Here is a 12147-nt window from a genome sequence, read left to right as displayed (position 1 = left end):
TTGCCCTGCAGCGGACCTGACTGAATTTTAGAAGAGTTAACAACATTCTGTTTCAAGGACGAGTGCAGATGTGTGCAGCGTGTACAGAAATGATCAGCGATGAAGTCCACTGCTGAGAAATTCACTTCCTCTCATTAGTTTGCAAGGAAATTGGTTTTCTTCCTGATGAAATAATTTATTTTGCTGTGTGCAGGATGACTAAGAGCTTCATTTGTTGCAGTGCATTATGAGACCTGTCGTGTCAGCCGCAGCCCATTAATATTACACTTTGTGAATTGTTGTTGCTGGCTGTATGTCGTCATTTTATGGGCCGGCTCTTTCTAATCCCAGCTCCACAATGTACAGAAGTCGGAGCGAGAACTTTCCATCACAGTCACCTGAGCATCAGGTGCACGATGGTGGCCATGTTTCCTTCTGTGTTTGATGCATGTATGTCACTAACTTGTACTGATCCTGCGAGACATTAGTGAGTGTCGCCACTGACATTGTCTGAGACGGTGTTTCATATGGCCTCTTCAAACTTCAGGAAAGGAACTCTGCTGCTCAACAACAGCTTTGCTGTGGTCGCTGCTTTGCTGCTGTCGCTGGGGGAGACGGCTACGTCATTCGAGATGCTCATCATCGGCCGCTTCATCATGGGAGTGGACTCCGGTAAACACATTCTTTCACTTCTTAATCTGCAAAATCCAACAGTCTTCCTTACTTTGAGTTGCATGTCTCTCATTCATGCGCTTCAAAACCTCATGAACACATCAGTATGTGTTGTTCTGATTATGTACTTCTGAGTGAGGGAATGTTATTTTCCGACTTCTTCAGTTGGAAATACTCCTGACAACATTAAGGTCGTTCACTGTGAGCTCCTGAAGCCGTTTCATAAACGATGTACGAAAAAAAAAAGAAATTCCATTTTCTTTTTGTCTTTACTTTTGACCTGTGCTGCACTTTCTGAAGAATCTGTGCTGCATTATTGAAGACCACCTTATCTGCGGTTAATAATCTCAGAGCTGAAGAGCAGTGCAAAGCGACCGTGGTTCATTAGATCTTCTCTTCACCCAGAAAATATATTGTAAATCCCCTTTGTGCTCCGCAACTCCTGCTCATCTACTTTGATAATCACATCCCCAAATAAAAGACTCCAGATTAATGTAGAGTAATTCAGTCTTCTCGCAAGCAAACTACAGCCCATCCATTGTTATGAGTTGTGTTTTAGGTGTTCAGCACTCAACGTCAGGCCTCTAGTCCTGGATAGGAAGTAAGCAAGTGTTTTGGAAAGGTGCCATCTTGTCATGATGAGTGTAAATATGAGCATATGTTGTCCACAAGTTTGTATTCGTAAGAGTACACCTTTCCTCACTCCAGTTGCATGTACATTCCCGAGGGCGTGGGTGGGTGGTTCCTTTTCCGTGGGGACGACGTTCCCACTGTGACTGCTGAGAGGTGCCATCGATCCAAAAAAGTGGAAAATGTTTGTAAACAAGAAGAAAATGGGATGAAGTGGATTGATGCTGTAATGTTCTATGCTTAAAGTGTGTTGTTTGATTATGTACCCCTTCATTTTAAAGACAGCCTCTCAATATAAAATCATTTTAAGTGGTGACTATCTGGGTAGCAGGGTAAAACGTGTCCACATGGATGTGGAACTTTTTTTTTAGAAGTTGTCATGAATGAATGAATGAAATTTCGTTACAATATAAAATAACAACCAACCAACTAAATGTCTATTCCACATGACCAAGAGAAAAAAATGGAGCCTTTGCACATACATTTTCTCTCAGTCAATGTGTTAAACAATCTTAATATATTCACCTGCAATAAGCGAAACTACATCTCTATTTTGCAGATGAGCGGAAGTGATTTCTGTAGGTGGCGCTGAATTGTGGGTCATTGTGTGATGATCAGAGACTGCCATCTAGTGAGCTGTGAAATTCAAGACACTGCTTCATGACACTTCATCTTCTGATCCCTGAGGGTTGGGTTTTTATAAGCCCCAATTCTCTCTGTCTCCAAGTCTCACTGCCCTGTTACTCCACATTAGTACCGTGGGATTCAGAACCATGAAGGTACTGCTTCACATTCTGTGAACAGATCCAATGACATTTCATGGAAACCAGCTGAGCTGCGAAAATAATTAATAAAATCCACTGATTTCTGCCACTTGTTCCTTGACTTTAAAACGTGTTAAATGCCAGTATGTTAGAATGCTAATCTAATACAGCTCATTTCTGCTCCTCCGCTGGACAGGAATCGCCCTCAGTGCCCTGCCCATGTACCTGGGAGAGATTTCCCCGAGACACATCCGTGGCTCCATCGGCCAGTTCAACTCCATCCTGATCTGCACCGGGGTGTTCACCGGACAGGTGCTGGGGCTGCCACAGCTGCTGGGCCACGTAAGTACTCTCCAGCCTTCACCACTTCTGAGTCATTACTGGATCGATGGCAGAGGACGACCGTGTTTTTCCCGCTGCTGCCAGAGCGCTCAGGCCCTCAGTCGTAATCAATGTTCAGTTGCTTTCAAGTATCACTGAAAATGATTACTCTGACACTTTACATTTCACAATGACCGGAAAGGGTGACATACTTTGGTCCTCTGAAGGAAGTCCAGGCCACACTTTGTTGCCACGCAGCGATTTTATCTTCTCTGACTGTGACCGTCCCAGAAGTTGACGCATGTCGTCCACACATGTCGTCCACACATGTCGTCTGTGTGCAAAATGTTGTGACCCATAAAGCTCTTGATTTCAATGGCGCAGAAATTCCTGTTGAATCGGCCAATTGATGTTACCTCAGTGTGCCCACACTTTCAACAGAAATTTCGTTTCCAGTTTCATATTCAGAGCCCAACAGTGCCATTAGCCTCGGGCTTGTTCATTTTTTTACACTAAGATTAGTTGTGTTCTGCTGTCAGGAGGCCAGTGATGCAGAACTTTTTCCTCCTGGCACTTTCTTCTGCTTACGCTTCATTGTCTGGCACTTTATAAGAAATGATTCCAAATGCATGTAATCTTGAATGGCCTCCTAAAGTCAGAACATTCTAGCTTATCTCTTTCTCAGTATCGTGGATGCAGCGCTCTCCCTTTTCAACAACTAACAGGGAGCCGGAGGTTCTTTTTGGGCAAGGGTTTGCTGTTGTTTACCTCACAGACACGCGCACACACTATAAGTTTAAGAGCTCTCTGCTTGTCAAAGAAGGGTAATTCAGTTTAGATTCTTTCAGAGTCTAAAAATGGCATTTCCATTAAAACAAGGTGAACTGAAGTTTAAAGTTTTAAAGTTTAAATGGCTGGTAAATGGAGACTCCAGACTTGACTTCATTAGTTTTTTTTATGGCTGTTTTTTCAAATACATTTGGTAGATATAAAGGAACTGTTGTCTTACATAAACATGGCAGCACTGTGGTGAAGTGGTTAGTGCTGCAGCTCATTGGTCCTTTTGATGTGGAGTTGATGTGTTTCCACTGGAAGGTCCACGCATCAGCATCAAACAGGCTGGGAGGCGAGGATTGGGGTGGGAAACGTGCTGGAGAGTGACTCCAACAGTGTGAGCGAAAAGACAGAGCCGCCCATTCTTTGTACAAGTATTTTCTCTGCTGGGCGCCTGGGCTCAGAACTTTAAATCAAATATTCCATCTTGCATGGCTCAGTCAACCTTTTTTTTAAAAACTTATGCCTGCAGTTTCTTCCAAATAAGCTGTTGGAGTCAGTCAAGGTCTCATCCTAATGGGGCTCCTGAGATCACAGAAGGAGCAGACGGTGGACCAAGCGAGTATCGACAACCAAATAGGTCCGTCACCTTTCAGCAACTAAATCTTAAATAAAGTCTTTTTTGAGTCATGAATAAAACTTCTCTGCTGCCCATGTTTCTTATCCCCGAAAAGATACACACATGTTAATAACAGCTGTTATAAACGTGTTATAACTAGGCTAGTTCATACCAAAGCACAGTTGATATATAGATGTTAGTTGGACCACCTTTCTACACACAGGAAATGAGGTAAATGTAAGAAGACCTGGTAGTGACTTTTAGACCCAGAGTCTGGGAAAAGGCAAAGAACAGAAGTGATATACAACGCGGTGGAACAGCAGGTGGCAGTAGCATTCAGGAACTTGCACATGACCAGTCAAAGGAAGAAGAACCTCAGTGGTTTCAAACTGATCCACTCAGAGCTACAGTGGGGCTGGTTTTTGTTCCAGCCAGTCAAGGGGACGCATTTCCACCAATCAGGTGTGTTAACAGTGAAATAAGTTGACATGTCAGTCTGGTGCTGCTAACGGTTCACTCACGTCTGCTTGTGTGGCTGGAACAAAAACCCACTGAGACATGTTGAGGACTGTTTTGAGACCCCTGCTTTACATAATGGTGACCAATATTTGATTGATATTCAGGACATGGAATTTCATTCCCCAATTTCTTCTTCCTTGATCAACATTTACGGAACGATTTGTTGAAATCCTTTTTGGAGTTAACAAGCTTAAGGACAAACTCCCGTGATCACCTTATAAAATAGGGTTCTGACATGAGAACATCAGGAAGCGGACGTTAAAAACAGGACGTGTACATGATGTACATTTCTTTGAACATTATGTTTGATTTTGAATTCAGGGAAGCTACCTTCCTTCTTGACAGTCTCTGGACTGCAGCTGCTGGGTAGAATCCCAGAGACGCAGCTGTTAGCAGCCTCTTTTCTAATCTCACGTCACGTTTCTGACGTGGTTGAAGTGAAGCAACAATCAATGACAGTGATGGCTGCCATTGATTTGCGGGTTTGCCACTATATCCTTTCAAATATTCTTCAATTATATATGCTGGCCGGAGTGTAAATTGGAGATCGATTCCTGCTGTCACCTCTTTGCTCTGGCATTTGAACACCGGAGTGTTGGCTTTTATCAAATCACAAGCTCATTTTTCATTCATAAGTGTTGCTCTCTTGTATTTCAGCCCCCTTCATGAATATCACAGGACGTGTGCTTTATTTTCAGTCCTTGTCCCGAGCTACCATTTAAGAAAACACGCTTCCATGTCACGGAGAGCATCTCAGGAGTGTGAGAATGGATTGCTATCACTTTTGCGTATTGGCCCGTGTGGGCTGGAAGTGAAACAGTTAGAGCTGTACCTTATCTGGGGTGACATGTGGCAGTGAGCCCATGCAGAAGATAATGACTCTCACCTTCAACATTTATCCCAGGTTGGGAAGCATGTTTATTATTCCAGGACTCCAGCCCACAGCAGCCAATCTCACAGCCAAATTCTCCCGGACACCGCGGTCATCAGTATTTCTCAAACGCAGCCTCCACCACTGCTGTGATGGAAGAAATGACCCTCTACATATGTACTCCAGCCTCCCTTTAATGAGCCTGGCCCAGTGTGGCTTGTGGAGGCTGCTCAGAAATCAATCCTTGCGTGGATGGATACTTGAAGGCCATTAAATTAAAGTGGTTATCATGATGGAATCCCACTTTTTCTAATTAACCGACATGCGCCTCTTGTGGATGATTCAAACTCTCGTGTCAATATTTCAGTCCTTTAGGAGGACAAAGCGTAATAAAGGCTGCTGCGTTTTTTTAAATCAGTAATTCAAGTCCACATGCTTGATATCAAAGACATGAAATTACATGAATTTATAATGACTGAGTTCGGTTTCATGTGTAGTGGCACAGTGCTGCCATGGTTAGTGCAGTAGTCTCACAGCTAGAAAGGTTGCAGGTTCCATTCCAGAGGCAGCTATCTGTGTTTGTGTGTTGTTGCGAGTACCTTTTGTTTCTTCCCAGAGGTTGACTGATGGTGTTAGTGTCAGTGTATGGACTATGATGTTTGGTTGAGACTGAGGAGAGGAAGCTGGTGAGGTGGAGGAATGAAACTCATGTGCGAAGAAGGGAGAGGAGAAAGAAGGTGCACGAGTGAAAACGAATTAAGTATTTGGGGTCAGCCATCAGAGTAATGGATAGAGATGAAAGAGGTGAAGAAAAGAGTGCCGCACGGTGGCGACCGCTGTGAAATGATGTTTGGAGACTCAGGAGTCACATCCAGGAGAGACTGAGATGAAGATATTGAGGTTGTTACTGGGAGGAATGAGTTGAACGAAAGGACAGATGGCTTGTGAAGAGCGGTGACAGACTTAGACCAAGAGTGCTGGAGATGAAGATGAGGAAGACAATGATCAGGGTCATGGATGGAGGTGTGACAAGAGGAAGAGAAAGGTGAAGGAGACAAAAAAAAAGAATTGTCTTTAAATGACGCACCCCTCAGAACTGTCATGCTCACGGAAAGTTAAGTTGACTCTGTAATGGGATATTTCCCAACACTCTAATAAGACCTCTGCAGACATCACATCTGAAAGTCTGGGGAAAATGGGCGGACAGCAAAGGTGACTTTCCTGGCGTGCAGCCGGCAGCTCCGGGATGAAGGGCTTTTCCCTGGCTTCTCACCAGATCACCTGCTATTTCCCAGGAGTTTACCACACAGCCCTGACCAGAATGTGCTGTGAGGTTTGATATGAAGACAAAGATGTTCTCACCCCCTCAGGTGGTTACCCCCACTCATGTTGGTGCGCGTCCAAAAATGTGACAGTAAATGAAATCATCACAGTAATGAAGAGGAAGTGCACGTTCTGCCGCTGATTGAATACCAGCATTCATCATCATGTAACAAGTGAATTCCCTGTCTTAACTGCTGCCAGGTGGAAAACAGCATTTCTATTAATTCCCGATTGATGGTTCTCTCTGTCTCTCTCTCTCCCTATATAAACAGGCTATTTAAATGCCATTCACAATGTTCAGCCTAATTTCTAAGAACATCTGTGTGCGTTTTTAATCTGCTCACCCACTGTGGCCCCCCACTGGGGTGTCGCACGGGTCAGCCTGCGCAGTATTGACTCACTCACAAAGCACACGCTGAATTTAATTCACCCAAACCTGTACGTGCCTAATCCATATTGGATATTGGATTTGATTGATTGAGTCAAACGGCTGCAAAAATACTGTATTTACTGCCTCACACAGCAGTGGAATTTTACCTCTCTGTTGTGACTTGAAATGCTCTCACCAGATTTCAGTGAAGATGGTGCGGTGACTCTTGTCAAGATGTCTCCCACCTCGAGTTAGTGGAAGAAAACAATGAACCATAAACTATGCCCCAAAGAGCAGTCAGGACCCAGGATGGGGGCGGAGGCTGGATATAATCTCTGTGGCCTCCCAAGTTGTACCTGGATTTCTGAGGGAGACGCTTCATCGCATTGGCAGTCGAATTTGTGTTGTGTTGGTCCTTTCTTGCATTTGCTTTGCTGAACACAAACATCTTGCTGTCAGTCAGCTTTTATTTGATCACCTAATGGAGCGGATACTCTCGAGGATAAGGGCCTCCATGGCGTTTTGGTTTGTTGCTAAAAACATAACAACTGCATATCGTTGCTCTGGCATGTGATGTTTTTTTAATTCTGAGTTTACCTAGATAAACAGCCGTTGCCCCGCCACTTCCTCCTTAGTAACCGAGGAGCTAAATACCGTATAAAAAAAGTAGTTACATGTATCCACTTCGACTGGCCACAGCTGAGACACATGTCACACTGTCAATGTAAACACACAGGTTGGTTGGAAAGATTGTACACGTACTACAATGCAATGCACACATCCAGCAGCTGCGAGAAAACACCTACTGTATCTGTTATGTGTCACACAGGAAGCGGCTCTGATGATTTTCTCCTCTCCACCTCTGCAGCTCAGCTTCATGTTGAAATCTGCGAGTCAAAATGTTTTGCTTTGCTCCCAGGAGTCCCGCTGGAACTACCTTTTCAGCTTCTTGGCGTTCCCGGCGTTGCTGCAGATGTGCGTACTTCCCTTCCTTCCTGAAAGTCCTCGCTACCTTCTGATCGAGAAAAGAGACGAGACGGCGGCAGAAAAAGGTACAAACCTTCAGCAGCGGTGGCGTGTGTCGACCAGAGAGCTGAACCAGAGTGAAATTGCTGCACTGAATGAGTTTTATGCAACACCTTTAATTCAATCACTGTTTAACACGTGAGGTGGTGGAGCAAGTGCCATGCTACAATCATGATGCAGAGAACTGCATGTTTGATCATTCATTTTTTTTAGTTTAGTGGCAGTTTTCATACTACCTGTCTTGCTTTATGCCTTCTTTTCCTGAGAACCTCTTTTGGACTTCATCACCCATCCACCCTTGACTGTCTTCTCCATTTTTCATTTAGGCCAGTGCCACATTCACCTCACCTTTGCCAGTGACTTTTGAAACAGTACTTTTAATAAACAAACCAGTTAATTCTTCTGTTGACACAAACCAAACAGCCAGCTTCTCACAGCAGCTTTAGTTGTGTTCTAAATTTTCGACTATAAAACTTATAACACATAGCAGAAGAAAATCAATCCTGGTGAGGTCTGGAAACCTAAATCTTGTTTCAGTAGCGGAGGAATTATTTTCTCTCTGCACCTGTTCAGCGATGGTGTTTTAGTGCCGACCGACAGAAGCTTAACTAGACTGTGACCTGATGCTCGCCGCTGTCGTCCCACCTGGGATTTGATATCTCAGATGAACATGAGAATCTTACAGATGTGCCGAGCAGCACGTACCTGCTGCTTACATGGTTTATGGACTCTTCCCATAAAAGTTTGACAGATGTTTTCTGAACTTTTTCATTGCTCTGTGCTAATGCCATTAAAACAAGGCTCTGCTCACTAGAATATCATCCATCTGTCTTGATATTCCACATGACCATTCCACCATCTCCTCAAACCATTTATCTTCCCTAACTTTGTCTCCAAACTTCCCCACATGTCCCTCAAATACTCATTTCTGATCTGCTCCTTTCTCTCAACGACGACCTCAGTATCTTCATCTCTGCCTCTCCTGACTAAGCATCTCCAGTCTGCTGCACTCTCTTCTTCACCTCCTTCATCTCTGTCCATTACTCAGGAAGTTTGATAACTCAATGTCTCAATTGGTGCAGTGAAAAACAAACAATAACAAATCTGTGCCCCAGCAGCTGTGTGGCAGCTGTGAACATTGCTTGTCTTCAGTTGACTGTTGCTATTTTTAATAGTCCTGCAATTGTTCTGCGTGGCAATATAACCTTTTGTCCATAAACATGTAATTTTCAGAATCTTTTGGGGAAGTCAGGAGCTTGTTTCCTCATTCTCCAGCTCTCGCTGACGCACTCTGTTGCAATGCTTTACACACTCACGCTGTCTTTGTGGGGACCACTGGTAGACATAACCCTTTCCCCAGCCTCTGACTCTAAACCTAACCATCCAAAACAAATGGCTAACCTTCACCAGGACTCTGAACCAAATTTAAACCCAATTATCAAGATCTTGATGTTTTCAGTCTGCATTCTCGACCTTGGTGGGTCCGGTTGAACTATCCCCATGGACATACAGCGACTAGTGTTTTGTCAAGAAGTAATTAGTCCCCACAAGGCAGCATGAACAAGTACACACACACATGTTTGTTTTTCTATCCTTGTGAGGGTGAGGTTTCTCATAGACATAACCCTTTCCCCAGCCTCTGACTCTAAACCTAACCATCCAAGTTATTTTGTCTACATCCTCAAAATGAGGCTTAACCTCGTGGGATCCAGCCAAATGTCCCCACAATGTCATATAGTCCTCACAAGGGTAGTGTTTTGTCATGAATTGGTCCCTACAAAGTAGGATAAACAAGCCCACACACACAGCACAGCATCATTTACGAATATGGGACCAGCAAACTGTGGAGTCGCCCGTGTAGCACTTATGAATGAGTGATTCCAAAGTGGCTGGTCAGTTTTCATTCCTGCGAGTCAAAGAAGAAGAAGGATCCTCAGAGATGAAGCCATCCCCGCTCATCCACGGACGATGGACAAAGCAGTCGTCTGCTTGACCCCTGTTGGGAAAATACAATTCCGCTTCATCTCTCCTTGCACATGAATATTAATACAATATCATCCGTCTGACATTGCCTGACTCCGGATGACGGATGGCATGTTATATTCGTGTGTTGAATATTTAATTGCTCTCATGTTGTGGCACCTCAGCAGTGAATGGAGTTGACTTGCTGAGGGAGGGATTCTCTTGAACGTATCATTGGCATTGTGGATGCAAACTCTGCAGTTCCTTCTCAGGCGCTCAACAGATAATCTCTGATTTGTTCCATCGGGAGGTGAAAGCAAAGTCATCCCTCTTATGTTCATGCTATTGCGGCCAAGTGATGCGTTGAGGTACATCCTGCTCAAACACACTCATGAATTTGCTCTTGCCGGAACTAGTCTCCAGTCTCACTCTCCAGTTTGCTCAAAACTCATCAGGGCATCGTTCATTAACCTCCTAGCTCCTCATTCCTCACAGTTCAAGGCCACCCACGTCTCCAACTACACCCCCACCCCATTCGGTAATTCTGCTGTTGGGCTCAGCTACCATCACATTAGGTCCAGTTTATAATGTCACATCTCTGATGGCTCCAGACCCAGGTCCTGTGCGCCCAGCCCAGGAGCACAGTTCTTTGAACTGAAGCTGAAGCTCATTAGCTTGTCCGTTGTTTGACAGCGCAGTTGGTAATTCCAGTTTTGGTTTGTAAACAGCTGTGCTGCAGGCTACACGCGGCTGTGTCTCTCCCTTGGAGAAAAAATACTGGCAGCTGAGGAGATAATAAATGTGTGGAAATTTGCGAAAGGCACGTTTTTTTGTCACATGACGATGCTGCTAGTAATATGATAAAGCCAGTGGCCTGTCTAGAAGTCACATTGTTTGTTTTGCTGGTAAATAAAGCACACTGTGATTGACCGCATAATAATCTGCAGAAAGATTGTCAGTTATTTCAACACTCTTCCCCAGGATGCTGTTGATGTTTCGTGTTGAATGTGTGTTTTTGTTTTTTACATTTTCAGTTTTTAGAAAATTATTCTCGGAGGTGCAGGAAGGAGGTATCAGATTGGTGTCGGCATTGGATCGGTATGGGTCGACACATTGTCGGGCATTAAAACGTGGGTCCAGGCTGACTCACAATGCATCGTTGCCACTTTGGTTATGTGCTAGTTTTGTCGGTCATTTATGACCCTTATATCCCACAGATAACTGACTTCCACCTCTGTGGTCATGTGGGGTGGTGAGAAAACATATTTAGGACTGGACCAGTTACTTCAGGACTGGAGGTTGACAGCATGACAGATGACACCCGCTTCATTTAATAAGGCTTTCATTGCTGTTTGACATTATTCTCTGTTTTTAATTTGCTTGTGATGAAATCCACATTTCAGTGGGATTCATAAAAAGTGCTGCACTTATTGGACTCCGGACGTGAAGGAGCACTGAGGGTGGGGAAAGACTGATGGAGGGATGAGAGCAGCTGAGAATTAACAAGCTGGAAAGACCCCATATTTCTACTCACAATGCTGTGTAAAAAATGCTGGTATAAGATCAATAGCCAAGAAGTTAATCATGTTAAACATCGTAGTTGAGAATACGCTCAAATTGGTGTCCAACATAGATATTTGTGCCACAAAAACTAACTAACTAAATAAATCAAAACACTTTCCAGCTCACAACTGTGTAAACAGTTTGGTCCCATGCCTGGTTGAGTTTGACTCCTCTGCTCTTGGAGATCCCAAACATATGAATATTATATTGCGAGGAATTGTTTGTCTCACTGTCTTATTGTGAGTCAGGAAAAAACATGTTTGGACATCACTGTTCCACTAAGTTTGCCTTTCGCTCTTCCACGTCTCCACCTCTTCCACCCTGGCTTCACCCTCTTCACTGGACAGACTCAGTGTAACTGATGAACTCTAAAAGTCTTGTCCTCTTCCGCTGTTTCTGAAATACATGTAAATAATAATAATGGCTTCCCCAAATGTCCTTCATTACCATCTATAGTGGCTGTTTCATCTCCGGGCCGCAGAGGAACCTCTTGTCTTGAAGTGGCTTTCTTTTCTCAATCTGGTTTCTGTCTTCAGCTTTCCAGAGGTTCCTGGGAAAGAAGGATGTGTCTCAGGAGCTGGAAGAGGTGCACGCTGAGGCCCGCGCTCAGGAGAACCTGAACACCATCTCTGTCCTGCAGCTGCTGAGGACGCCAGCGGTTCGCTGGCAGCTCATCACCGTCATCATCACCATGGCCTGCTACCAGCTCTGTGGACTCAATGCTGTGAGCGTCTTTTCTTATTGAAAGGTCTCA

General features: G+C 44.3%; 1 protein-coding gene across 7 annotated transcripts in view; it reads left to right on the top strand.

Annotated features, from left to right (window-relative positions):
- Window positions 1-12147, top strand: part of slc2a9l2 (solute carrier family 2 member 9, like 2) — a 77239-nt gene that overhangs the window by 25096 nt on the left and 39996 nt on the right. For all 7 annotated transcript variants that reach the window (XM_053867242.1, XM_053867239.1, XM_053867240.1 and 4 more), the window contains exons 5-8: window positions 527-651; window positions 2242-2387; window positions 7762-7894; window positions 11930-12117. In XM_053867242.1, the coding sequence (XP_053723217.1) occupies window positions 527-651; window positions 2242-2387; window positions 7762-7894; window positions 11930-12117 (592 nt within the window). The remainder of the gene's footprint in view (window positions 1-526; window positions 652-2241; window positions 2388-7761; window positions 7895-11929; window positions 12118-12147) is intronic.

Source organism: Synchiropus splendidus, chromosome 6 (genome assembly GCF_027744825.2).
Source record: "Synchiropus splendidus isolate RoL2022-P1 chromosome 6, RoL_Sspl_1.0, whole genome shotgun sequence".
NCBI classification, from domain to species: Eukaryota; Metazoa; Chordata; class Actinopteri; order Syngnathiformes; family Callionymidae; genus Synchiropus; species Synchiropus splendidus.
The sequence above is the reverse complement of the archived record's forward strand: the minus strand, read 5'-3'. Positions and strand labels throughout refer to the sequence as shown.